This window comes from Cydia strobilella, chromosome 26, assembly GCF_947568885.1.
Source record: "Cydia strobilella chromosome 26, ilCydStro3.1, whole genome shotgun sequence".
NCBI classification, from domain to species: Eukaryota; Metazoa; Arthropoda; class Insecta; order Lepidoptera; family Tortricidae; genus Cydia; species Cydia strobilella.
Window position 1 is genome coordinate 4,837,810 of NC_086066.1, and position 27,696 is coordinate 4,865,505.

The 27,696-nt window shown below is 36.4% G+C and overlaps 1 protein-coding gene across 1 annotated transcript; it reads right to left on the bottom strand.

Moving 5' to 3' along the window:
* Nucleotides 1-943: 943 nt before the first annotated feature.
* On the bottom strand, nt 944-27,502 carry LOC134753053 (zinc finger protein 845-like). The gene is made up of 15 exons (XM_063688815.1): nt 27,274-27,502; nt 26,760-26,873; nt 24,290-24,667; nt 23,169-23,352; nt 22,429-22,565; nt 19,763-19,891; nt 16,327-16,415; nt 12,709-12,828; nt 10,887-10,994; nt 9,118-9,238; nt 8,205-8,287; nt 7,908-8,025; nt 6,255-6,359; nt 4,020-4,154; nt 944-1,168 (listed from the first exon to the last, which is right to left on the bottom strand). The coding sequence occupies exons 1-15, from the start codon at nt 27,403-27,405 to the stop codon at nt 1,136-1,138; spliced, it is 1,986 nt and encodes a 661-aa protein (XP_063544885.1). The 5' UTR covers nt 27,406-27,502; the 3' UTR covers nt 944-1,135.
* Between the last annotated feature and the right edge of the window lie 194 nt (nt 27,503-27,696).

Consider the following 27,696-nt stretch of genomic DNA (forward strand, 5'->3'; position numbering starts at 1 on the left):
TTAGACTGTATCCATCTATTACGGAGTTATATCTATCTTTGGACTGCGAAAACAATTTACAACTAATATTATAAGCAGGAGTTCGTTGAGCATTAGACTTTCCGTTTGCCGCGACATCTAGTGTCGAGTAGCAGTTCTGAGAGTTCCGCTACTTGACGCTAGATGTCCACTACGAAATAACACATGTTTGGTAAGAAAACTGATGTATGGAGTTACCACTATTTCTTTACTTATATTTCTCTATAGTTAGAGGAAGCACCGCATAGGTGGACATTTGCGTTGGTCAAATACATAGACATAGTATATACAAGTAGTTATAGACGCGCCACCGAGCGACCGGGGGTAAGAGAAAGAATATTCATACAAAATTTGGGCAGCATTGGAATTTTTCTCTTTTACTCTTATAAATTTCGGTATTTCGCCATCGCCACCTACCTATGATGCCACCCGGTCGGTGATAAGGACAAAGCACGGCACTATTTTTTCTTTCCTCTTATAGGAATCGCAATAAGACTGTCTTTCTCTATCAAAAAGTGTCAGGCCCTTGGTCAAATATCACAGCTCAGAGAGAGAGCGATGATACGAATGATGATTGGCTATATGTATAAAATTAAAATTGTACATAGTTGAGTACTAAGTTTATTTATTTAGTTATGATAATATATATATATTTATAGGTATATATTTGTGTTTATATTGATATGTAATGTATATGTATGTTTATTTTATATTCTAGATTACTGGTTTTAATTATTTACGTTTGTAATAATTGAAGTATAATTTACTTTCTGTTCATAGTGTTCGTTTGTCTATTTTGATCTGTTTATTGTTTCATTCTCAATTGCTCAAAGGTTGATTGGAAGAGATCCCTTATAGGGATAAGTCCGCCTTTGTACATTGTATATATTTTTGCTGTGTTTACATACTTACAAAATTAAAAAAATTAAATATGGAGATTGAAATTCTAAACGTAAATGCCGTGACGTGGCGTCGTAAACTTTTGTAATTGCGTTTGTACAGGTCACCACGTAAATGGTCTAGACATACTAAGTGCGGTGCTCATGACCGTCAGGTGGCGCCAACTTTACGTACATTGGTTGGGTACAATAATTGTAGTACTAACAGAAATGCGTGGCTATATGACTGGCCAGTCTGCCCGCCGCGTTACCTGCAAACAAATACACAACAATTACTTATCAACACTAAAATAGTTGTACATTGTACACAACTAAATAATAATTATGACAACCTATTTAATTAACATATTGCATTTAAACTTTTGCTGACACACACACCTTCACACACACACGCACAAACACACACACACACACACACACACACACACACACACACACACACACACACACACACACACACACACACACACACACACACACAAACGCGCGCGCGCACTATTCCGCTCTAAATACATAATTAGGAATTGTTACTGAAGTAATTAATAAGTATTAAATAGTTAAAAAATGAAATTATTGTAACCATCATGCTAGTACTACTTTTTAGTATCAAAGAAGTATTTAGTTTTAGTTTTAGATTTAAGTGTTAAATACTAGATTTAAAGACACAAACATAATGGTTTATACCCTAGCGTTTTCGGAAGAGCGGGGTTTCCTGTCACAAGCATATCTAATGCTTAAAAGAAGATCCCATCCCATGCCGTAAACTACTTGTAAGAAACCAATAAACATTTTTTCATTTTCATTTTCAAAATAATATAAAATGCATAATAAATCGTTGACAGCTGAAGAAAGCTTGTTGTTGTTGGTAGATGAAATCGCAGTCAAATAACACTAGACCCTACTCATAGTGTTGTGCCGGTGAGTAAGGTTGCCAGAGCTCAACGAGGGTGCGGGGTGTTAGGGCCGGCAACGCGCATGCATGGAGTTGAAGGCGTCCATAGGCCACGGAGACTGCTTACCATCAGGCGGGCCATATACTTGTTTGCTACCGTCGTAGTATATAAAAACAACCGGCCAAGTGCGAGTCGGACTCGCGCACGAAGAAGGGTTCCGTACTATTACGGAAAAAAACAGCAAAAAAAATCACGTTTGTTGTATGGGAGCCCCATTTAAATATTTATATTATTCTGTTTTTAGTATTTGTTGTTATAGCGGCAACAGAAATACATCATCTGTGAAAATTTCAACTGTCTAGCTATCACGGTTCATGAGATACAGCCTGGTGACAGACAGACAGACGGACAGACGGACGGACAGACGGAGTCTTAGTAATAGGGTCCCGTTTTTACCCTTTGGGTACGGAACCCTAAAAATGAACCTTGAGATGCACCAGTTGTTGTGGTTGTGTGGTTTGTAGGAGGCCGTCTCGTAAGACAATTGTTACTGGGGTCATTCTACTTTTTCATTACCATTAATCTATTGCTAGAAAAAAGTATGATAGATATTGAATTCGGATATAAAAATTGTATTCCCAAATTGTAACTGAACCAAATATTAGGAATTTGTTGACCAAAATTCATATATTAATATTGATTAATGTAAAAAGATGGTAACACAGTGGTAAAAGCCCTTATTTTCATACAAATTGGGAGACAATCAAGGACCACTGTGTTACTGTGATTATGAATATTTACAGTAGTTATTTATTGAACAAAGCTATCAGGATTGATAGCCTCATTAGGCCTCTTTCTCTATCACAAAACAGAAAATGAAAGTAATGGCCAAGTATTATAAAATAATCATTTTACGAAAAAGTGTCAAAAACTTATGGGTCTCCGGCAAGTTCGGGTCTCCTTACAAACGTAGTTCCGCTCTCATTTTAAAACGACTAGCTAGATTGTTCTGAAACTTTGTACTTAAAATTGGATAAGGTATATCTATGTCTGAAATTAGTTTAATTAGCTACAGATACCATAGTTAAAAAATACAACGAATTTAAGTTTTTCATACAAAACCTGTTTTTGCTCTATTTCGTTTGTTTTATAAACTGGAGCTATATAAACTAATTACAGACCTAGATATACCTCATGTCATTGTATATGCAAAGTTTCATTACAATTCAACACGTAGTTTTAAACTGAGAGCGGAACTACGTTTGTATGGGAAGGTGCGATTCGGCCGAGCTTGCCAGGGACTCTTAAGTACAACAAAAAAGTAGAATGGCCCACTTATTGAAGGATACTTACGTATTTGACCATGACCTTGACATATTCGAGTACTTATAGGTTTAGGTTTAAAGACATTTATTCTCAGCAAGATAATACATCACTGACATGAGAACATATTTAGAAAATACAATATTTACATCTATTCTCGTTGTCGCAACATAACAAAAATAATATGTATATTTTATTAGGTTAAACTGAATTAAAGTACATACATAACTACACGTTCAACTCGTTTTGCAGTGTTATAACTTATATTATAGTTGTGTCTTCAATGACATGTTTAGCAAGTTGATTTTTAAACGAGTTAAACGCATCGAGATGTTTAATAGATGATGATGATTGATGGTACAATGGCAGATCTAATGCCTTAAGGCATATATGCTCCACTATATATTAAACTAAATACATGCTTGACTTACACCTCTTTATATATATTTTTACATATTCCCAAACCACTCACTTCCACATCCACTTTCAAATTTTTCCTTGTATATTGTTTCTAATTTGTCCTAATTATTAGTTACTGCCTTTACTGTTGTGAGCTATCTTCTTGCCCTGGGCTCCACGGAAGACCAGCGCTGTAGCATATACCTATATGTTAGAGCATATGCTGAGTGGTGTCCATTTGTAGCCTCTATAGCAGCATCAATATTGTAATTATTGCATGTTAGTATAAGCTACTTGTAATTTTACGTGTTAGTGTATAAGATCTTCTTCTTTTTAAATTTGTATGGTGCTGTATGTAGATTTTTACAATAAACGTTTTCTATTCTATTCTATTCTAATATGTGTGGGTAGGTTGTTGTACATGCGCGCCCTCAAAAGTAATCATGGATTTGCCGTAACTAGTACTTATCTACTACTTGTAACTAACCTTGCCCTTGAGATGGACGAGTTTGTTGTGATTGTACAAGGCCGCCTCGTAAGAAAATGTAGACGAGCAGAGATTGCAGTGGAAGGGTCTCTCCCCAGTGTGACTTCGCATGTGGCCTTCTAGAGTCTTCTTCGTCTGAATACAAATAATAGTTATTTGTTATACAAGGGTGCAAAGTTGTATTTTACCCGCGAGTGTTTCAAGACACGAGAAGTAAAATACATTTGCACCCGTGTGTAACACAAAACTTTTCCCCTCACTATAGCGAGGAAAGTGCAACATCCACAGACGTTAGATCATCTTCATCACTGGAATCACTTATTTTTTTACGATATTATAACAGAAAACACTGGAAATTCTGATTTTTACGTGAGTCGTGAGAAAAATTTTGTTGACAATGTTGACATTTCTGTTCTGACGTATGAAATGTCAAGGATGCGTTTTGAAATTGCATCGACTCAACTTGTGCGTTCAGAATTATATTTAACATGTTTAAAAAAAAAAAATCTAACGTTTCTTATGGAATTTGCAAGTTTATGACTTAAAATTATTAAATAAATCTGAATTTGGTATTTTTTATTAGATTCTCAAACCATTTATTTAATGATAATTAATATCGAACGAACCCTTATTATGAGCGTTTTACGTTTTGTTATCTGTCAAGCTACTTAAACACGCTCCATCCAAGGTCAAATTACTTTCCTCACTAGTGGATAAAATCCGTTTTTCCCCGCTTGTTTTAAAGGATAAAAGACGGCTTTCCGAGCTAGTGAGGGGAAAATAATATTTCTTAAAAATGCGTGGAAACACATCCTAAAACTTATCCAAGTAATATTTTTCTTTACATCAATTTTATGCCAGTAAACTGTGGCTTGAGAGCCGCATACGGCTCTTTGGAGTCAATGAACTAGAATACTTAAACTATAAAAGTCTGACTAGAGCACACGACGAATAATATTTTTTTGAGGTGTATATAAACGACTTGTCTGACATCTGATATGTGATATCAAAGAGGATATAATAGGATAGAGCGGTACTGTCATAGCAAAGATAGATATAACTCCGTAATATATGGATACAGTCTAAGGAAAAAACGTGCCTCGAAAATCAAGAAAATTTGATTCTCGGTCGGCGCCACTACCTTTGGCCTACTGTCGTATAGGTGGCGTTGACGGTTTCGTTTGTTATTTAACAATTTTAACGCATATCAGTGAAAGAACATGGGTCAAAATCTTAAAAATAATTAATGCAAAAAAAAAAATCATTTATCCATATTTAAATACATCTTATCGTATTTTTATAAATCTTCATTTTTAGTTTTAAAGTGTGTCGATAGATGGCAGTGAATTTACTGTGGTTACAAAATCTACTATGACAGTACCGCTCTATCTAATTATATACTCTTTGGTCACAGTAAATATTGTAGCCACAGTAAGTTCACTGCCATCTATCGACACACGATTAAAACTAAAAATGAAGATGTATAAAAATACCATAAAATGTATTTATATATGGATAAATGATTTTTTTTATTTGAATTAAGTATTTTTATATTATTTTGACCCATGTTCTTTCACTGATATGCGTTAAAATTGTTAAATAACAAACGAAACCGTCAACGCCATCTATCCGAGAGTAGGCCAAAGGTAGTGGCGCCGACCGAGAATCAAATTTTCTTGATTTTCGAGGCACGTTTTTTCCTTACACTTGATGTCGTACCAAATCTTTGAAGATTGATATCATTCGTTTGGCGGCCAAAGTGTTAGTACGCATCAAATATAGATGGTACGCATGATAATGATCAAACTATTTTTTTCGTAAAATAATACAAATTAAATGTCAGAAATTTCAATGATTAAAAGAAATTCTCTATATTTGAAATAACCGACATCGTACCATCAGAGATAGATATAACTCCGTAATAGATGGATACAGTCTAAGAAAAAAACGTGCCTCGAAAATCAAGAAAATTTGATTCTCGTTCAGAGGGCGCTACTAGCTTTGGCCTACTGTCGTGGTTTCGTTTGTTATATAACAATTTTAACCCATATCAGTGAAAGAACATGGGTCAAAAAAATAAAAATAAATAATGCAAATAAAAAAAATCATTTATCCATATTTAAATACATTTTATCGTATTTTTATAAATCTTCATTTTTAGTTTTAAAGTGTGTCGACAGATGGCAGTAAATTTACTATGACAGTACCGCTCTAGTATAAGTTACTCTATGGTACCATGTAAGCCTTGCCGCAGGTGTCGCAGACGTGGTTACGCACGAAGCGCAGGTTGCGGTGCACCATGCGTATGTGCGTGCGCAGAACCGGTTTCGACGAGCAAGCCTGCAAAGGATAGAACTATTAGACCGCGGGCCAGGAACAGATTTCCATGACCAATCGCCTCCCGGGCGAAAACTCGTATAGTGGTTAACAGCTATGTATGATGAACCCTCGTGAACGTCCGCTGCCGCTCCGTTGGTGGGTTGAGGAATGGCAGCAAATAAAGTCTATAAAAAAAAATTGTCATTGCCTGCCGCTTGATACTTTGTCAGATGATAGTTTAGATGCTATTGTGAATAAACAAATCCGTCAGCCGATTGTATCGCTGTGGAAAGACCGTCAGCTGGTCACATGAACATGTAAAAAAGAAAATTCGTTTCAGTCATCGGCGTCATCTCCTCCCGTTTGATACTTTGTCAGATGATAGTTTAGATGCTATTGTTAATAAAACAAATCGTCAGCCGGTTGTATCGCGGTGGAAAGACCGTGTTACGCGTTTCGGTGGCTGCCATTCCTCAACCCACCAACGGAGCGGCAGCTGACGTTCACGAGGGTTCATCATACATAGCTTTTAACCGCTATACGAGTTTTCGCCCGGGAGGAAATGACTGACGAAATTTGCGCCTGGCTCGCGGTCCATATTGATATTTGTGACGTTTTCAACCAAAAGGTACCACATTGTCGCTTGTCGATAAGGTTGATTTCAAATTGAAGCTATATGGAAATAGCGCCTTATTGACAACCGACAATAAGTACCCTTTTGGTTGAAAATGGCATATTTGTGTGTATTTTTCTTCTTGTAATTTTCTATGCGGAACGAAATCATAAATTTGCAAATTTTGGAATGGAAGATGGAATTTTCGGTAATTTGTATTTGTTTCTAAGTTACAGAATTGTTCTATGTATTTATTGACAGTACATATGGTGCTACTATCGCACTAGTGCGATAATTGGCACATTACGTAACTATGTCGAAAATTTAAAGGGTCATATGTACAGTAAAACTGGTAAAACGTTGTACGATACATGTGCGAATATGTAATTCGCAATTCGTCGATTTAAAACACTCCCTTCGGCCGTGTTTTAATTTATCGCCACTCGTTGCGAATTTCCTATTTTTCGCACTTGTAACGTAATGTTATAATAGTACATCAGTAATGTACTATTATGTATGGATCTGTTATGTATAGTTTGGCATGAATCGCTTGACAGTGGAGTATAAGGCAGAGAGAATCATCCTGTCTTTTTCCTATGCTAGTTTTATAATCCCGAAAACGGGGACGGCCGGAGGGATGGACGAACAGGTGGACATGACAAAACTAACCGTTTTTACCATTTGGCTACTGAATGTGGCTAAAAAATAAGTGCATTCCTGTTGCCAGGGAGGTTTCGGGATTATTCGGAGCAACTGTTACTATGAGACCAACCACGAAATCGTGAAAAAAAAATTACCCTCCATAGAAAATGGACCAGGTAAAATGTATGAAACAGCCAAAATTTTTTATGCGATTTCGGGGTTGGTCCCATAGTAAAAGTTGCTCAGTACAATCCCAAAACCTCCCTGGCAATGGGAATGCACTTATTTTTTAGCCACCCTGTATAATAACTTACAAAGTCACAGTCAGGCATCGTGCACCGTATAGGCGTCACTTTCAAATGCACAGCCATATTGTGCTCCTCGAGTCGGGCTGCTTTCAGGAATTTCTTGTCACACAGGGGACATTTGTACCTGGAATGTGACAAAAAATCATACCAATATAGGTATACCGAAAAAAGCGAAAAGCGAAATTTCTTTATTTGCCTCTCCATCGCTCTTGCATATTCCAGCGCTAGAGAGGCAGATAAAGTTTCGTTTTCTTTTTTCGCGGCAGGGCCCCAGTTTATAGTTTGCATAATATCTTGACTTACTTCAGTTTCTCGGGGTCGATATGCTTCAAGTTGTACTTCTTGTGCTGGTAATATGACATGCGGTTCTTGAACGTCATATCACACTGGAACATAATTAAAGAACTAATTAGATACAAACTCAAAATCTAATACTACACAAAATGTCACGTGGGGGAGAGGGGGTCTCGGCAAATATCACGTAATTTTTTTCTGGCAATAATAGTGTGAAATGCGAGAAAATGACAATAAATTAAAACATATTAAGTTTCTTGGCTAAAATATGGCGAAATCTGACACAACCTTCCAAATACTAGTATTAGGTACTCTTAACAAAAATAACAATGCAAACTTCGCTTCACCACTGGAGGGCTTCGTCACTTTTTCTTTAATATATGACATCTATTACAGTTTTTAATGCAAATTGTGTTTTTTTTTTAATAAATCCAACGGATTTATAGGTACTCGAAATACCATACCATAGTTAAAAAAATACAGTGAATTTAAGTTTTTCATACGAAACTTGTTTTTACTCTATTTCGTTTGTTTTATAAACTGGAGCTATTTTTATTTTATTTGTTTATTTAACCAACTTACATTTACAGCAGATTGCCAAACATGAAAGTTATAGGTCACAGTACAAAAATATAAAATTATTAATAACATATTTAAAAATAACATTTTGTTAAATTATTTGATAAACACATTACAAATTTATAGGTAGGTGTCAATTTAAATTTTAATACACATTAATTTTAGTACACATTTCGACGTAGGCTATTATAAACATAAACTAATTTCAGACCTAGATATACCTCATGTCATTGTATGTTCAAAGTCTCATTACAATCCAACACGTAGTTTTAAAATGAGAGCGGAACTAATTTTGTATGAAGGTGCAATTCGGCCGAGCTTGCCGGGCTATTTTAAGAATTACCTCAAGGCAGTAGAGACGGGCGGACGCGACGTGCGTCACCAAGTGGACCTCCATCGCCTTCTTGAACAGGAACCGTTTGTCACAATGTGGACATGAGTATTCTTTCTCTCCACCGTGAATGCTGCGGACACACGATTTTTTTTTATTCAGAAACCCAACAGTCATATATAGTTAACGCTATCTCTACTGAGCTCGTTCACTTACCTGTACTAACAATGGCATTCTGTTAAACTAAAGCCATTATTTCTTTTGTGTGAGCGCGTGGCGTTTTTGTGCCTGAGGCTCACACACAATGGCCACGCGCTCACACAAAAGAAATAATGGCTTTTGTTTAACAGAATGCCATTGTTAGTACAGGCAAAGATAGATATAACACCGTAATAGATAGATACAGTCTAAGGAAAAAACGTGCCTCGAAAATCAAGAAAATTTGATTCTCATTCAGAGGGCGCTACTAGTTTTGGCCTACAGTCGTATAGATGGCGTTGACGATTTCGTTTGTTATTTAACAATTTTAACGCATATCAGTGAAAAAACATGGGTCAAAATCATAAAAATAATTAAAGCAAATAAAAAAAATCATTTATCTATATTTAAATACATTCTATCGTATTTTTATAAATCTTCATTTTTAGTTTTAAAGTGTGTCGACAGATGGCAGTGAATTTACTGGGGTTACAAAATTTACTATGACAGTACCGCTCTAGTATAAGTTACTCTATGGTACAGGTAAGTGAACGAGCTCAGTAGAGATAGCGTTAACTATAACTACTACTACTACTATTTCAGCCTATATACGTCCCACTGCTGGGCACAGGCGTCCTCTCATGCACGAGAGGGATTGGGCTATAGTCCCCACGCTAGCCCGATGCGGGTTGGGGACACATACACCTTTGAATTTCTTCGCGGATGTATGCAGGTTTTCTCACGATGTTTTCCTTCACCGAAAAGCTAGCGGTAAATATCAAATGATATTCCTTACATAAGTTCAGAAAAACTCATTGGTACGAGGATTTGAACCCGCGACTTCCAGTTTGGAAGTCGGACGTCAGATCCACTCGGCCACCAACGTTTCAACAGTCATATGAACATATCAAAAATGCGATACAAAAGATGTACCGCAAAGAAAAATACAACAAAAAAGACCTGGAGGTTCATAAAATGTGCCATTTTCAACCAAAAGGGTACTTATTGTCGCTTGTCAGTAAGGCCCTATTTCCATATAGCATCAATTAGAAATCAACCTTACCGACAAGCGACAATGTGGTACCTTTTGGTTGAAAACGTCACAAATATACATTATGTTAACTAAAAAAAATACAATTTTTACTAATGAATATCTATATCAGAATTTTAGATTAAGAACTGCTATCTGTACTTAGGTACTAAAACAACTTGCGTTTAACAATATTTTTTAGACTAGCTAACGAATTTTGAAAACAATTTTTTTAAATATATTAATAACGGGTCACTCACGTGTTTTAAGTCGAAAACGCTCGACATGTTTCACTCCGTACCGAGAAGCGTCATCAGGAGCTTGCGTCGACGGGGACGGACCGGCGCAGACTGCGGGCCGCAGCCCTCCGCGCCCGATGACTCGGCGCGGGCGCCGGTGGCGGCAGGGGGGGCGAGGAACTACCTTCGTTTACGGCCACGTGAGTGACCCGTTATTAATATATTTAATATGTCTGTGTCTCACGGAAGTTTTGTTAACAATTTTTTTGTTTGTATTAAAATAGTACTTTCGCAAATTTTTAAAGAAAACTTACAACAAATGTGTCCTTAGCGACGACCGGTCTCTGAACGTTTTCCCGCACAGCTCGCATTTTTGCCGTTCTGCGTGGTTCTTCATGTGGTTTCGAAGTTTTGCGAGTGACCTGTCAACACACACATAAGAAATTCGTAACGAGTGGCGATAAATTAAAACACGGCCGAAGGGAGTGTTTTAAATCGACACGAGTTGCGAATTGCCTATTCGCACGTGTACCGTGTACAGGGGTCCCTTTGTTTGACATAATTATTGAAAGTCATAATGTAATGATTGTCATATTATCATTAGTCATAATTTTGAAACCGTTAACTTTTTAGGATTTTCCTCGGGTTATCCTATAGATAGGTTAGGTTAGGTTTGTTTTATGGTAATCCTGAAAAGTTACGCGTTTCTGAGAAAAAACCAAATTCTGACTACTTAATGATAATATGACAATCATTATCCGGCTACCACGTGACAGGCATAGCCTAGTGTGGGGCCACAGGATAATATCTAATGTTATTAAGGTTTTTTTCTTTTAAATAAATATTCTTATTACATTACGACTTTCAATAATTATGTCAAACAATAGAGACCCGTATCGTACAAACGTTTGTCAGTACATATGGCTCTGTAAACTTTCGACATAGACACGGAAAGTGCACATTCACGCACTAGTACCTTACGTTAAGACCATTATGGTCGATTCTTAGTATTATTCTTGTATTTTATTTTAGTTCAAATGCAAATGCAATTTTTTATTGTTATACATTATCATAAGTGCTTGCTTATTGCGTTATGTACTGTGGCTAAATGTACTACCTAACAGATTTTACCTTCTTTTCTACTTATTTTTTGTAATAATCGATCATATTCATATCGATCCTCTGTTCTTGTGCTGTAAGAACTTGTACATGTGTAATTAAGTTGGGCAATAAGCTTGTTATATTTTATTCCGTTTCTATAAGTGAAAACCTATAATTGGCTTTCTAATTCTATTATAGTTTTTTGATATGTATAGCGCTGTTGGTTTTCCATGTACCAAAATAAAATAAAATAAAATAAAATAATTACTTTAATTTATGTTTAAGCGAAATTTATGTAATTTTTTTTTATTAACCTACTTTAGTGTCCCACTGCTGGGCAAAGGCCTCCCCTCGTTTTTTCCACTCGACCCTGTCATCGGCATTTTCCCACCATTTGGGGTAGAATGCGTCCAAGTCGTCCCGCCATCTCCTTTTCGGTCTGCCTGAACCCCGGCCTACGCCGTCTATGGTGTTCCGTGGGTCCCACTCAGTAACCATTTTGGACCACCTTTCCGGGTGCATGCGACAGACATGTCTAGCCCAGTCCCACTTAAGCTTAGCGGTCTTGACGCCTACGTCTGCAACACCAGTTCTGGAGCGTAGTTCCGTGTTTCTGATTCGATCAGTTACACCTAATATACTACGCTCCATCGCTCGCTGGCAAACCTTGAGTTTCGATTTTAGAGCCTCAGTTAATTAGTAATTTCTTAGACAATAAAAATTTATTTAAACCGAAGTAGCACCATGTAGAAAAAATCTAACAGCTGTTAGGGGCTTACGGCAAATGTAGGAGGAAAGTTTGAATTTAACGCCATTTTCTACTGACAAAGAGGGCTTGCCAAGTTTGGCGTTATAGTTATAACGTAATTATGGATATGTAGGTAAACAGTTACTCCAAAGTGACTCCGCAACGACGACACGTGTGCGTGGGCGCGGCGCCGTGCGCGCGCGGTGCGTGATGACAGCTCCCCGCACTACGCAGCGCCATCTATGTATAGTGTAAATAAACGTTTGTATATGTAGGTAGATAGTTACTCTAAAGTGTCTCCGCAGCGACGACACGTGTGCGTGGGCGCGGCGCCGTGCGCGCGCGCAACATGGTCCGCCGCCACGGCCGCGCGCGATGACAGCTCCCCGCACTCTACGCAGCGCCATCTGTGCATACAACATTGTTGGTGGATGACTAAAAACACTTTTTTTTGTCTCGTAGAAAAAGTATTGTATACAATAGTGATATAATCAAGCTTTTCAATCTCGTACCTTAACTTAAGCAACTCAGCGAGCTTCGTTGCTTAAACACGGTACTCGACTGAAAAGCTCTCTATTACATAACGATTGTATAAAATACTATTTTAGTAAAGGAATACCTACTATATATTTTCATTAAAAACAATAAATTCACACAGAGCGATGGTAAGATGGGAGTTGTCGAGAAAGAAGAGAAACGTCCAACCAAAACCTTTCGGTCAAGTGTATGGTTGCGTTCAGAAACAAACATTAACCTTTCATATTTGTGTGGTGGTCAAAAATCGTGGGTACAAACCTCGGTTGCGCTGTAAAGTCAATGTGGGTAAGACCGACATGTAACATTTTTAGGGTTCCATACCCAAAGGGTAAAAACGGAACCCTATTACTAAGACTCCGCTGTCCGTCTGTCTGTCACCAGGCTGTATCTCATGAACCGTTGATAGCTAGACAGTTGAAATTTTCACATTCTGAGTATTTCTGTTGCCGCTATAACAACAAATACTAAAAACAGGATAAAATAAATATTTAAGTGGGTCTCCCATAAAACAAACATGATTTTTTTTGCCGTTTTTTGCGTAATGCACGTGCATAGACCTAGCATTACATAGACCAGCTATACGCGTGCGCCCGTAAGGGATAGACATAGATGACGTCATAAACGTGGGGATACCATATTGGTAAAAATTACCCCAATATTTGATATCACGTTGGGGCGATTACCCTGGAGGCAAGCTTGTTTGACGGTATTAAAAATTGTTAAATAAAATGTCAATGGGCCGTTCTTTTTAGGCGTATAAACAATGAAATACCTCCTATAATTCGCGCAGGTGGTACAAAACTAAACATGTTTAGTAAATAAAACGTAAAATAAAATGTATTATGGGTTTTAATTTAAAGAAATCACAAATCGCAATCACACCAATTAATGTACACCACATTTAATCTTCACAACATTTGTTTATTTATTTTTTGGAATTAGAAGTACGAAAAAACTTCGAGGTCAAAATTACCCATAAAATTATGATATTTTCATCTGGTATCCCTAACATTATTGTTATGCAGCTAAATTAAGAAGAAGTTTAAAAATGGCTGACCTCAGACTCCTACCTACGTAATTTGGGCGGATAATTTTACAAATAATGTTTTGTTAATTTGCGTAAATAATTGTGATATTTTTATTGAAATCGTTTGATTCTACATTCCTTTGAGTGTAACGTAATTTTACGATGTTATTCTCACATATTGCGTTAAGAGGAAGGTGTAAAATACCGTACTTACGTGTGAAAGGTGATGATCTCATATTTTTGCTCAGAGCGGCTATTACAGCCGATTACAGAACAATTCACCAGTATTTTATCAAAGTTCAAGCATTCAAAACGCTAACCATCACTATATTTCATAAGAGAAAGAACAATTTCATACAGAACAACGATAATTAAACAGGCAACGAACAAACATGACATGTCACGTACTTATTTGTTTGCCACAACCTCGGTTGTGGCAGCGGTGGAAAAGTGAAACTATGACAAGGACAAACAATAACAGCGCTTTCTCTGCTACTCCTACTGAAAGATACATAAGACTATCCCGTTCGGTCATTTTCCCCCACTCCTCATGACCGATCCAGTTATACTAGATTCATGTGCACGCGCCTTCGTGCTTCGTGCGTCAGTCCGAGTCGCACTTGGCCGGTTTTTTAGATCTGACGACCGTCATAGGGTATGATATGGACTCTCGTGTTTGTATACATATGTACTTCTGACACAGTGAGAAAGGAAGAACTTATACATATAGATCTTCGTACATCGAACCGCCTGTTGCTATCTCTATTGCACTCGCATTATTATATTGCTGTCAAGCTCGCACAGTGACATTGACAACCGGCAACGTGGGCGACACAGCGATATAATTATGCGCGTGCAATAGAGATAGCAACAGGCGGGTCAATGTACAAAAATCTATCTGGAAAGCGTCTCTGCTTTAGGGCACTAACGACCTTCTGTAAGTAAAGTATGTATACAAACGCAAGAGAAGCGACGAAAGAGCTTGCAGACGGTCTTATCCACATTGAACTTAGAACAGAAAAAAACTTTTTCGAAAAAAATGCGAAAATTCGACAAAAAATTCGGTCAGGAACCTTAGACAAGAGGGTAATCACGGATTTATATAGAAACCCGGATAGTACTGTTGCTTTTTTGCCAATCATAATTGATCCTTATCACCGAGCAAGACGGGTGATCAATATATATAGAAAACTAGAGGAAACAGAAGAAAGGAAGATTTGCTGACTATGGATGAGGTCTTGGTGGCTCAGTTGAGCGCTGGAGTATCGATCCAGAGGCCGTGAGCTCAAGTCTCACCCAAGGCAGTAATTTTTCCACTTTTAAATTTATTCTAAAGCTTAATAGCATCGTTCGCAGAAGTTCGTTTCTGCTTGTTAAAAATTAATTTAGAAGAAACAGAGCCCATAGGAAGCAGAAACCATATGCCTGTGAAGAATGTAAAATCAATCCGTTGAGCGTCTTTCGTCGACGGACAAAGTAAGCTCAGTGCTACGGTTGCGATTGTCATCCGTCAGGTACGAAACCCTATAGTATTTTGGGCAACAGGTACATAATAAAGATTCTTAAAATTCAAGGGCCGAAAACAGAGGCCTAAGATTTTTTAAGACCTTGTGTAGCGTTGCATACATTTTTTTTTAACACAGCAGCAAACACCTATAATAATAAATAAAATCGAAGTAAGTACGTACTATATAAGAGTAAATCAAAGTAAATCAATTTTGTTTGTAGATCTTTGCCTAGAAGGTAGCCTTTAAAAAAAAAACAAACACAGTTGTACTATACAGTATGAATATTCATAAGATAAGATCGACTTAATTTAGAATAAATATTTAGATACCACTGTCAGTCATTTAATTGGATGATTGAGGTGCTAAAGCAGAAAATAGTTATTTGTGCAACAAGAGAGGAAAGTTGGTTTTTCTTGCGAGTGTTGGTTTTGAGTCCCGAATAAGCGAAAGATTCTATAATTACATCACGAGCGAAACGAGTGATTCTAAGCTAGAATCTTGAGCGCAGCGAGGGACTCAAAAACACGAGATGTAAAATAACTTTGCTCTCGTGTGACACATATAATTTTTCACCTCAGTAGTGAGAACATATTACAGAACAGGTTAAAATGTATTTCGAATTTGTAATAGACCCCGAAGTATGTTTAAATCCAGTAACTGTAAATGCCATACGATAAATAAATAAATAAGTGGCAGTTCATGGCCTTCAAAAAATAAAAAAGCTACTTTGTTTCACTCCCTGGAATGAGGAAAGTCGCACTTTCTTTACTCCCTGGAGTAACGAAAGTAGGCTTGTTCGAGCTGCTGAGGTGAAAAAATATTATTGTACTAACCTCACCCGATGCCGTCGCTTATGGGCGACCAGAGCGTGGTCGTCTCGGCAGCGGACGCGACAAACTGGACACTCCGCGGGACCGGCTGACTGTTGAATCAAAAATAATATGAATACAAGCAAAACCATTGTACAACTATAACTCGATTCTACTCGACTATGGTAAACGAGTTTTGGTAAAGTTAAGGTGGTTCGATTTTCATACAAAATTCAATCTGCTTTAATTAAGGCACTACACACTATTACTACACAAATATTTGCTCATTTATCTACTTTCGAATATTTGTTTGCGCTAAATTAATAGAAAAACTTTGTTTCATACAGAAATCATACATAAATCAACGTAATTTTTTCATCAATTTTACGTATGTGTGTGTCACAAATGTCGTGTACAAATACGTTGCGTGCGGCGTTGCCACTCTATGACGTTGGCGACGTTGCCTGGCCGACCTGGCAGGATTTGCAGTGCCGTCATGTTTAGTGCATTTTTATTTGACAGTGTTGACACTGACACATAGGGTCATGTTTATTGTGACATCAATTTGTTTGTATAAATTGAAAATGATAGCAACGCAAAGAGTATAATAATATATGTAGCAACGTCTAAATCAAGTTACAAAAATCATCGGTGTTCTGGTCCGTGAAAATCCAGAAAAATTCAGACTCAATTGAAGCGGAATTCATGATGGTGAAGTTTCGTAAGGTAGGTACAGTTTCATTCCTTCATTGTACATTGTAATTTTCTCGTGCCGATCTTTTCAGAAAATAATTCTCACTTCTTCCGTAATGGTAGATATAAGCAGTGAACAATACCTATATAATGTAATTATTACTGTTTTGGTTGCCGAATAGTCAATGTGTCACTAACTCTAGGTTTTTTTAGGTATTGTGCAAAATGAAGAGGCATTCTTGGAAATAAAATGTTTTCCTTCATTAGCCAGAAAAAATCAGGACATCCTCACTGCAATAAAGTAAAATAAAACATTTCCTGGGGATGAAAATTATGGAATTTTGTCTATGAATGAAAAACACAATTATTACTAGGTAAGTAAATGATAACTTTATTAGAATCCATATTGTTGCATCATCTTTCTTCCTATAACATTAGAGATTTTGTGCTATCATGATATTATTTTTCTTTCAGGTACAGGGACAACTACGGATAACAAATATGAAAAAATGTTATTTCATTTGTTGTGTGAATCCATCTACACCAACAAGACATCCACTGCTGGGCATAGGCCTCCCCAGGGATCTCCACAACGACTGGTCTTGCAAGACCGGCCAAAATATCGAGAAATAAATAATATAAATAAACATGATAAATATCCCGTTTTCTATAATAGTTATAATTAGAAGGCCATGCAATGTTGTTACTCACTGTACCTACTTGAATCCAAAAAAAATATATATAAAAAAAGTTTTAATTTTATTTTACAATTACTACTTTATTATTAGTACATTACGATACAAGTGCGAAAAGTAGGAAATTGGCAACGAGTGGCGATAAATTGAAACACGACCGAAGGAAGTGTTTTAATCGACACGAGTTGCGAATTCCCTTTTCGCACGTGTATTGTACAACGTTTTACAGTACATAATTATGGCCCTTTACATTTTCGACATATGCACGTATTGTACTAATTACCGCACTAGGGCGGTAACGTATATGTAGCACCATATGTACTAAAAAGTATTTTACAGTACATATGGTGCAACTTTCTCGCCCTAGTGCGTAAAGAGCACTTTTCATGCATATGTCGAAAGTTTAAAGGGCCATATGTACTGTAAAACGTTGTACGATACACGTGCGAATAGGTAATTCGCAACTCGTGTCGATTTAAAACACTCTCTGCGGTCGTGTTTTAATCTGTCGCCACTCGTTTCGAATTTTCTCTTTTCCGCACTTGTATCGTAAATAACTATTTCAAACTGCAAGGGTACGATGATAGATCTCAATTCAATATAATTTTGCAACATTTGGCATTATTAGGTTATAAATTGTATGGAGATGAAATCTATCATCGTACCCTTCCAGTTTGAAAAATACTATAGAGGCTGGGCAGTAAGGGATTGCTTTACTTGTAGAACTATATTTAGCGCTTTAAAAAAAAACTGCTACCTGACACTTACAAACCTGGACTTCCTTGGGCTAGTGCTACTAAGAATCGTCAGTATTCTCCATCCTTTTTGAGTTGGAAGAACCCAAAGAGGTGAGATTTGTGAAAGTCAGGTTTTCAATATATGTGGCGTTTTCAACCAAACGGGTACCTACTTATTGTTGTCATATTTCCATAAAGCTTCAAAATGAAATCAACCTAATCGACAACCGACAATGTGGTACCTTTTAGTTCAAAACGTGACATTTTTATAAAATGTTATAAACTAATTTATTAATAATAATGAATATCTGGGAGAAAAAGAAAACATAAGTAAAAACTCAAAAATGCTCGTTTTCCCAGAGATAAGACCTAGCTAGATCGAACCCCTTACAGCAAATTTCATCGAAATCGTTAGAGCCGTTTCCGATATCACTGAAATATATTTCGGTTATATCGGAATCGGACAAGAATTCGAAGAATAAAAGGTATAAGAAACATAAGATAACACAAAAAGGACAAAAAAAAGTACCCCTGACGTACCAGTCTCGAACCCGAATCCTCTTGCACGTATTTCCACGAACATACCGCAACGCCATTGCAGCATACTTACACTGCATGAAATTGTCTACTACAAGCAATCACGGAAACACTGTTTGCATGTGTGAGTAATAGTAGGAAATAGCATGACAGAAACACTCTGTCGACTTTAAAAGTGTTTTTTGCACTAATGAAGTATTCAATGTTTATTATAATAGTTCAATATTTATGTAAAGAGTGCGCTAAACATACTTTTAAGTATACAGATACCAACACTATTCCACAAAAAAAAAAACCTGAAAATTTGCGAAAGTGACGCCATCTAGCGGGGTTTAAGCTTTGGGTAACCTAGTCGAACCACCTTAAATACAATCGAATTAAGTATATTAATAACGGGTTACTCACGTATTTTAAGTCGAAAAACGCTGGACACGTTTCACTTCCGTACCAAGGAGTGGCATCAGGAGCTTGCGTTGACGGTGACTTTCGACTTAAAATACGTGAGTGACCCGTAATAATTATATTTAATATGTCTGTGTCTCACGGAAGTTTTGTCATTAAAATCGAATTAAGATTTTAATAGTTGTTTTCCACTGGACCGTTATCTAGTTTGAACCGGTGGTTGAACCCGAGTATGCAGTCACAGTGACTCGCGAATAAATAGTAGGTCATACCTGTAACATACTTACCGGAGCGTGCTTGGCCATGTGGTTGTTCAGTTTGAACCGGTGGTTGAACCCGAGTATGCAGTCACAGTGTCTCGCGAGTAAATACTAGGTCATACTGTGATATACTTACAGGGGCGTGCTTGGCCATGTGGTTGTTCAGTTTGAACCGGTGGTTGAACCCGAGAATGCAGTCGTCACAGCGGTACTCGTGTCGGGTGAATACTATGCTCTCTCGGGCGCGTTGCCGTTCTGCCTCTACCTGTTCAAAAAGTATACTATAACTGTTTAGTTATAAGCAGAGCCCAGAATGAGGGTTACCGCGTTTAATTTCGCCGCTAGGGGCGCTAGTGTAGATGGAGGTCTTTCAAAATGTCAAATGCATAAAAGTTTTGGGGGTTTCAAGCTTTTTATTGGGAATTTTCACTCCTCATTCATAATTTGTGGTAAATATTTGTCCATATTTAATTAATCATGGTAAATAATAGATATAGCTCAATAAATGTTAGTGGTTTAAAAAAAGTGCAAATCAAAACATAGGCAAAATTAAACTTTTGTGTATATTAGAACGTATTGATTTTATTTAAAAAAAGCATAGAAGAATTTTGCGATTTGTTTTTCTGGACCTACATCTACAGTGGCGCCAACTGGTGAGCACAAAAACGGTAGCCCTCATTCTCGTAGCATTTTTGAGCTGTCATAGGGACTTCTCGTTTATCGACTTCCGATTATACATAGATTAGATTAGATTAGATTAGATTAGATTAGATATTTATTCTCATAATATGAAATTACATTATAAATTATACTAGACTAATCTACATGAATTTATATTGTGATCGTCATTGACTAGATATTTACATAACATTATTTAATAAATTAATAAATACAAATCAAAAAAATGTCTTACAAATTTTAAATTAAATTAAAAACTAAATTTTATGCATTCATGTCAAAAACAAAATACGGGATTATTAACTAAGTATGAGTATCTCCTATTGATCGTCATGTTCTAAATAATAACTAGTTATATACACATTTCATTAAGAATCAATAAATGAGAACATGTCAAGTTTACAGTTCAATTTACAATTTCAAGTGTCGAGGTCATATACTCATTTACTGAATAAAGTGGATTATCTAATAAAAGGACCCTCAGTTGACGTTCAAATATTTCGTCAGATGTTTCAGTACGTAATGTAGCGGGTAGACGCTCGTAGTATGTCGGGCCGATTACTCGGGGGTTTTTGCATGAAAGTGCCATGCGTCGTGGCACTGTTCTAAGTCTCCCCGTGGATCTGATTAATTTGCCCGTGACCTCAACACGGTTAAACAGTGGCAAGTTTTTTCTTACGAACATTAATATTTCGAATATGTATAGTGAGTAGTGCGTCATTATTCGATTTCGTCATATGTAGGTATATTGATAAATACCGAATACAATATGTAAAATATGATTAAGTGTACAAGTAAACAAATTAAAATTCCAATTGACATAAGAAATGCAGGCAGTGACACAATTTTCAAAAATAGATAAAAGACGTTACTTATCAAATGTGCTTGTTACTGTTGTTACGATATAACCTCGTAAGACCCACCATATAAAGTTTTTAAATTTTTAATTTGAACCTTATTCTATAAGTAAATTGGAACGAATTTCGTTTCTTTTACAACGCAGTGAAACAAAAGAAATGCTACTCTATTTGTTCCATCAAAAGGTTCAAATTAGATTGCAATGAATATGTACATTTAGACTCACGAGGATAAATGAATTTGAAAACCAAAGTGATAATTTGCAGTATTAAGTAGTGGAGTTTTGTTGCATGCATCTTTTGTTTGTAATTTAATCGAATCGATGACACTGACATTTTGTAATTTAATTATGAATTTATAACATTATTCTATGATTATTAGCTTGAACCATAGAGTAACTTATACTAGAGTGGTACTGTCTGTTAATGCAACTTATGTGGGAGACCGTACCCAATGCAACTTACGCAGCCTACCGTACGAGATCGCATCATCGGCAGCCAATCAGCGCCGATATCACGACATCTACAGCCCCTGTGATTGGTCCAGGACGTTGCTACGGAGGAGCCGATCCCCAAAGTATTTAAAACGAAAGGCGTCGTCTACATTATTGCTGCTGAACCCGCTCCAAGAGGCTACGAGCTGAACCTAGCCATATCCACGCGCGTACACTGTCATAGTAAATTTTGTAACCCCAGTAAATTCACTGCCATCTGTCGACACACTTTAAAACTAAAAATAAATATTTATAAAAATACGATAAAATGTATTTAAATATGGATAAATGATTTTTTTTATTTGCATTAATTATTTTTATGATTTTGCCCCGTGTTCTTTCACTGATATGCGTTAAAATTGTTAGATAACAAACGAAACCGTCAACGCCATCTATACGACAGTAGGCCAAAACTAGTAGCGCCCACTGAACGAGAATCAAATTTTCTTGATTTTCGAGGCACGTTTTTTCCTTAGACTGTATCCATCTATTACGGAGTTATATCTATCTTTGGACATAGTGAAATTGTATTTAATTATATCTATCGTACATTTAAGTCTAATCTTAAACCATTTTGAAATATGACGTGTAAAAAATTGTATTCTTTTTATCAATAAATAATCTGAATCTGAAACATGCAGTCTTATCGCGAATGAGCGATCTCTTTGAGATAACCTTTGGATACCAACTTTATTAATTTCCTAAAAGATAGGGGTTAAAAAATGGGTCACGTAGTATAGGTATGTTCCCCAAGGCACTCTTTTATTTCTCACCTCCTCCCAGCTAAGTACTATCATCTCAACCTGTCCATCCTTCACATTGAGCTGTGCCAGGTTCCTGTCGACACGGGGGTTGTTTACCACCCCCGCCGGCTTCTCTCGCTTGCGACGCTTTTTCGCCGTTTTGTCCTCTGAAAAATTAAAAAAAAATTTAAGGTTTCAGAGATAGTTCATAGTTCTGTTTTCGGTCAACGGTCAAATTTGATAAATTCATCAAATTTGAAATTCTTTTCTCTTTCACTATTATAAATATCGGTATTTCGCCATAGCCTCCTTGCTATGATGCCCACATGATGCCATAACCCGACCATAAAAAAATGCCCGGTCGGTGATAAAGACAAAGCATGCCACTATTTTCTCTTTCCTCTTATAGGAATCGCAATTTTTTTTTATCTCAATCCTTATGTCTTCATTTTCATTATTATCATTACAAGTCATTTCCATATTACATTAACTCCATTAAATCCTTACATACTACAGACTAAACCCTAACACAAAAACACTATACATACAAAAAAAAAACTTAAAAAAACCCTTACAAACTAATCGTTAACTCTCTTAATGGGTCATTCTCTGAGAATGTCTGCGGTTGAGTCTAATTGCCACGACTCTTTTCATACATTTTGTATGGGTCGCGGAAATTAGACCGCAGATTTTTTTTTTTTTGAGAATGATCGAAATATCGTCATCTAGTACCACCAACACTAATATTATACTTATAATCAAAATTATACCTGTTTCTTCCTTTTCCAATGACTTTCCTTTCATCTGATTATCTTTCTTCTCTTTCTTACTAGGTTTGAGTGGTTCATCATCAGAGGAGTTAAACTCCTCTTTTTTACGTTTCTTCTTTTTCCTTTTCTTTTTATTGGGAGCAGGTGCTTGTGTGATAAGTTCGTCATCAGCCTTAGTTTCAGTCTGAAAACCAGTATTAGTTAATATCAAACTTTTTTTGTGGTTTGTACCAAAATAACTTATAAATGAAAATATTTAGATCGTAAAAAAATTTTGTTACTTACCAATTTGTCTCTTCTGTTACTAAAAGTTAAAAACACAAAATACATAAGTCACAACAAAGAGAATTAAGAAGACATAGAGTGCTCACTCCACACATCGGTTTTATTACCAAAAAGACTATTATTTTCATAGTCTACATCTAGTGTCAAGTAGCGGAACTATCAGAACCCTAAAAAAGATATCGCAGCAAACGGCAAGTCTTATGCTCAATGATTTTTTAGCTCATATTATAACCAGAGTAAACGGAACTCTATTTTCAACTCCTTAGTTATAATAGTCGCCTCAAACGCTTACTTGTTGAGCATCCGTTTTATGACTATGACGAGTACCTTAATTTCCACAAAAGGGATGTTAACAAGTTAATTCTTTTATTTCTATATTATTACGAATAATGTGATTTATGTGATGTTATGTTTATTTCAAATTGATTTTGTGTATTTGTTAAAGGCATATGTAAATATGTTCCATTTTTATAACGTGTAAATTAGCTTTATGAATAAATGACTTATGACTTAATAACACTTTTCGTCAGTCGCGACACATGTGACATCTAGTGTCGAGTAGCAGTACTGATAGTTCCGCTACTTGACGCTAGATGTAGACTACGAAAATAATAGTCTTTTTGGTAACAAAACCGATGTGTGGAGTGAGCTTCATGTCTTCTTAATTCTCTTTAGTTACAACCAGATATTAGCTATCTGGTGTCCTTACCTTTCGGGAACAGGAGAGACAAATTTTGTTTTTCACTATTTGAGCCTTTCTTGAGCCAAGTCATCAGATCCTTGGCTCCTGGGAAGCAACCAAAAATATGCTAAAAAAGTAATACATAAATACTTACAAAAACCTCTTTATCACCTATCAAACTATTATTTTCATCTCCACAAAACCCTTCATTGTCAAAATCATTATCTTCAATTTTTATAGTAAACGAAGATTGACTTTCATTCTCATTTGTACTATCTCTTATTTCAGAAACACCATTGTTCGTTTCAGTAAATTGATTTTCAGTACACGGAGCTACATTACTTGTATTAGATTCATTTATATTTATAAAGTTTCTATATGAGGCACTTTCAGAGACAAAATTAGCTGTAGCAATTTCATCTCCCGATGATAATAAGGTTTTGTCATCTTCTTTATCTTGATAATAGTAGTTTGGAGCTGTATTAATTGTTGTTTTCAAATTTGACAGTGATGCTATGGGTGTTTGGTAAACCTGTAAATTTGAATACAACATTTTCAATCATACCTTGATTTTGAATAAGAGTAACAGCAAAGAGGATATAATAGGATAGAGCGGTACTGTCATAGTAAATTTTGTAGCCACAGTAAATTCAATGCCATCTATCGATACACGATTAGAACTAAAAATAGAAATATCAAATAAATTATTTTTCTACATATTTATTTACATACAAGATATATACAGTGGTACTACGTAAACGAAATTAATAACTAGCTTAAATCTAAAATAGGCCCTTGAGGCATTGTACCAAGGATGCTGGCGGCATTTCCCCGCTGTATCGCAATGCTGATACGTTGTGCGAGAAAGCCGCCAGAAAATAATAATAAATTATTTATATATGGATAAATGTTCTTTCACTGATATGTGTTAAAATTGTTAAATAACAAACGAAACCGCCAACGCCATCTATACAAGAGTAGGCCAAAGGTAGTGGCGCCATCTCATCAAGAATCAAATTTTCTTGATTTTCGAGGCACGTTTTTTCCTTAGACTGTATATTACGGAGTTATATCTATCTTTGGTAACAGGAACCTGCCCCAAAAAAGCCACTCCCATGCAATCAGTTACACTTTCATTTTAATACAACATGCTTAAATAACCGGGTTCACACATAGCGATAATACACGCGAGGCAATTTCCTCGCGCACAAAACGGTCAGTGTAGACGTGCGGCCGAGGCGGCGCGCGCTAGGCACGTATACACTGGCCGTTTTGTGCGCAAGGAAATTGCCTTGCGCGTATGCTCGCTCTGTGTAATGGGCTATACGTAAAATTGGCATGAACAAGTTACGTAGCTCATATCTATGTCTGGTACTAGTTTTCGTTGCTAAAATTTTTTATACAAAGAAAAAAAAAACATTTATTTCGAACCACAGAAATCCATAACAGGTTAGTCGAACATGCAGGAACTTAAAACTATGTTTCTACAACTACACTACAATACATACTTAGCTAGGGAACGATGCAGGCTCGACCAGTGCTGCATATAGCGACTATCGAGCCTACCCGCTATCACACTTAGGATACTGTTGCTACTGTCAAGCACTCTGCGACGCGTCGCGGCGACGCGCTTTCTTATATTTATAAATCGAGTAATTTTGATTTTATGAAGTGGATAACTTTTATACCATAAATTCAGAGTGATAAGCCTAATTTATATGTAATGGTTTTTAAGAACTCATTTTTATTTCTAATGACCTCTTTAATGAAATAATGAAAACCTCTATGAAGTTTCATTTTTAAGACGAAAGAGGATCCGCGCGAAATCGCCTTTCGATACAAACAAAGTCCTCATTTTCCTCTCTGGTTATAAAATATTAATAAAAATATTTTGACACAATTTGTTGCATGTCAACCACATCTATGCCCCTATGTTTGATTTTTTCGAATTTTTAATTATTATAAAAATTAGGAGCATTTAAAAATCTGTATGAAATCTGTTTATCGCTCCTAATTTTTACAATGGCAATGGTTTATATACATCAAACTATGTAAAAATATTTTTCATAATGTCAATATCAGGAGAGGAAAATAAGGACTATGTTTCAATGGAGAAGCGGCCATCCCCTTTCCTCTTAAGCCTTTTGCTGCCACTGCGGGATGATTGAAAGACCCCATGCAAAGTATGGTTAACAACGGGTTCCCTAATTGCCATGACAAAGGCGTAAATTACCTCTGGATTATCTTAGAGAGATTGTGATTCGTGCACCCACTTACCACTAATACCTGCAGGCGTGTCTCACTCTGCGATTCTGTCGCGTTGCTACAAGTACCTGCGGCCGCCTCAATTTTAAGGTTTTTCCATAGTAATTGCCGCACACCGCCACGGAACGCACGCCTGCACGCGCTTGCGCCGCCTTGCGCGTAGTAGTCGCGTTTTGTTAGGGAGTGAATCTTCTGTACTTAGTACTATTATATATTCTGTGCCTGGGGCCAAATTTTCGAACGGACTGGCAACAGGACTGGAAAGGTTTGACAGTTCGTGGACCAATAATAATAGTCTAATATCGTTTAAGAAATGGGCCCAAGGACTTAAACCAATGCAAGAACAAAAATAAAATTACCATATATTGGAGCAGGTAATCACGGGCAGCTCGGACTTTCTTCTTGAAATGTATCACAGAACGTATTTTAGCGATGCATTCCCAACATAACAGCCACTCTTGATTCATCTGGTCCTAAATAGATAGTTTTTAAATAAGTTTTTTAGTACTTAGTGGACTGGATATAGATGGGAACTTTACATATTACAAACAAGTTTTCTAGGCTCATTTTATAAGGACCTTTTATGTATTGCTAGTGCTTTTATCGACCTTATCCTCAATAATAGCTACAATTAACTAGTAATGCATGAAAAAGTTTGGAAACATGTCAATAAATGAAAGCCCTATGGTGTATTATGTTCAGGATAATTTCCTGTATATAAAGTTGCTATATTTCAACTTCATAATTACACAAAAATTTAGCATCAACAAATAATTAAAACGTACCAAATAGCAGTTATCAAATAAATACAACTTTGAAAGTAAAACCTAGAATAATTATATATATAGGTATACGTTTCATTTAAAAACTTACCATGAAATCCAGCATTCCTATAAATATTTTTTTATATTCTTCATCGTAAATTGTAGTGAGCTTGCGATCAACACACAGGCATCCTTCGCAGATATAATTAAGAGGTACGTTATTTAAGCTAGGAGGGTTCATTTTATATGCTAGAAAGTTTAATTAAATAATTGATTTAGTAAGTAAGTAAGTGTTTAGCTGGCCATTGTATATTTACAACTTTCTTATGAGTTCCAAACTTATTTATACCAAATATTTAATAGAAATCCCGAGACCCGAGATTCCCGAGTCCCAAACAAATCCCAAAATCCCAAACATTGGTTGACATCTCAGGTTGACATCGACATCATTGACATTGACATAAGGAACAATGTTACCAGCTGAAAAATAAAATTCTTATTCCTTAAGGCACCATCGCACCGCACCGCGACC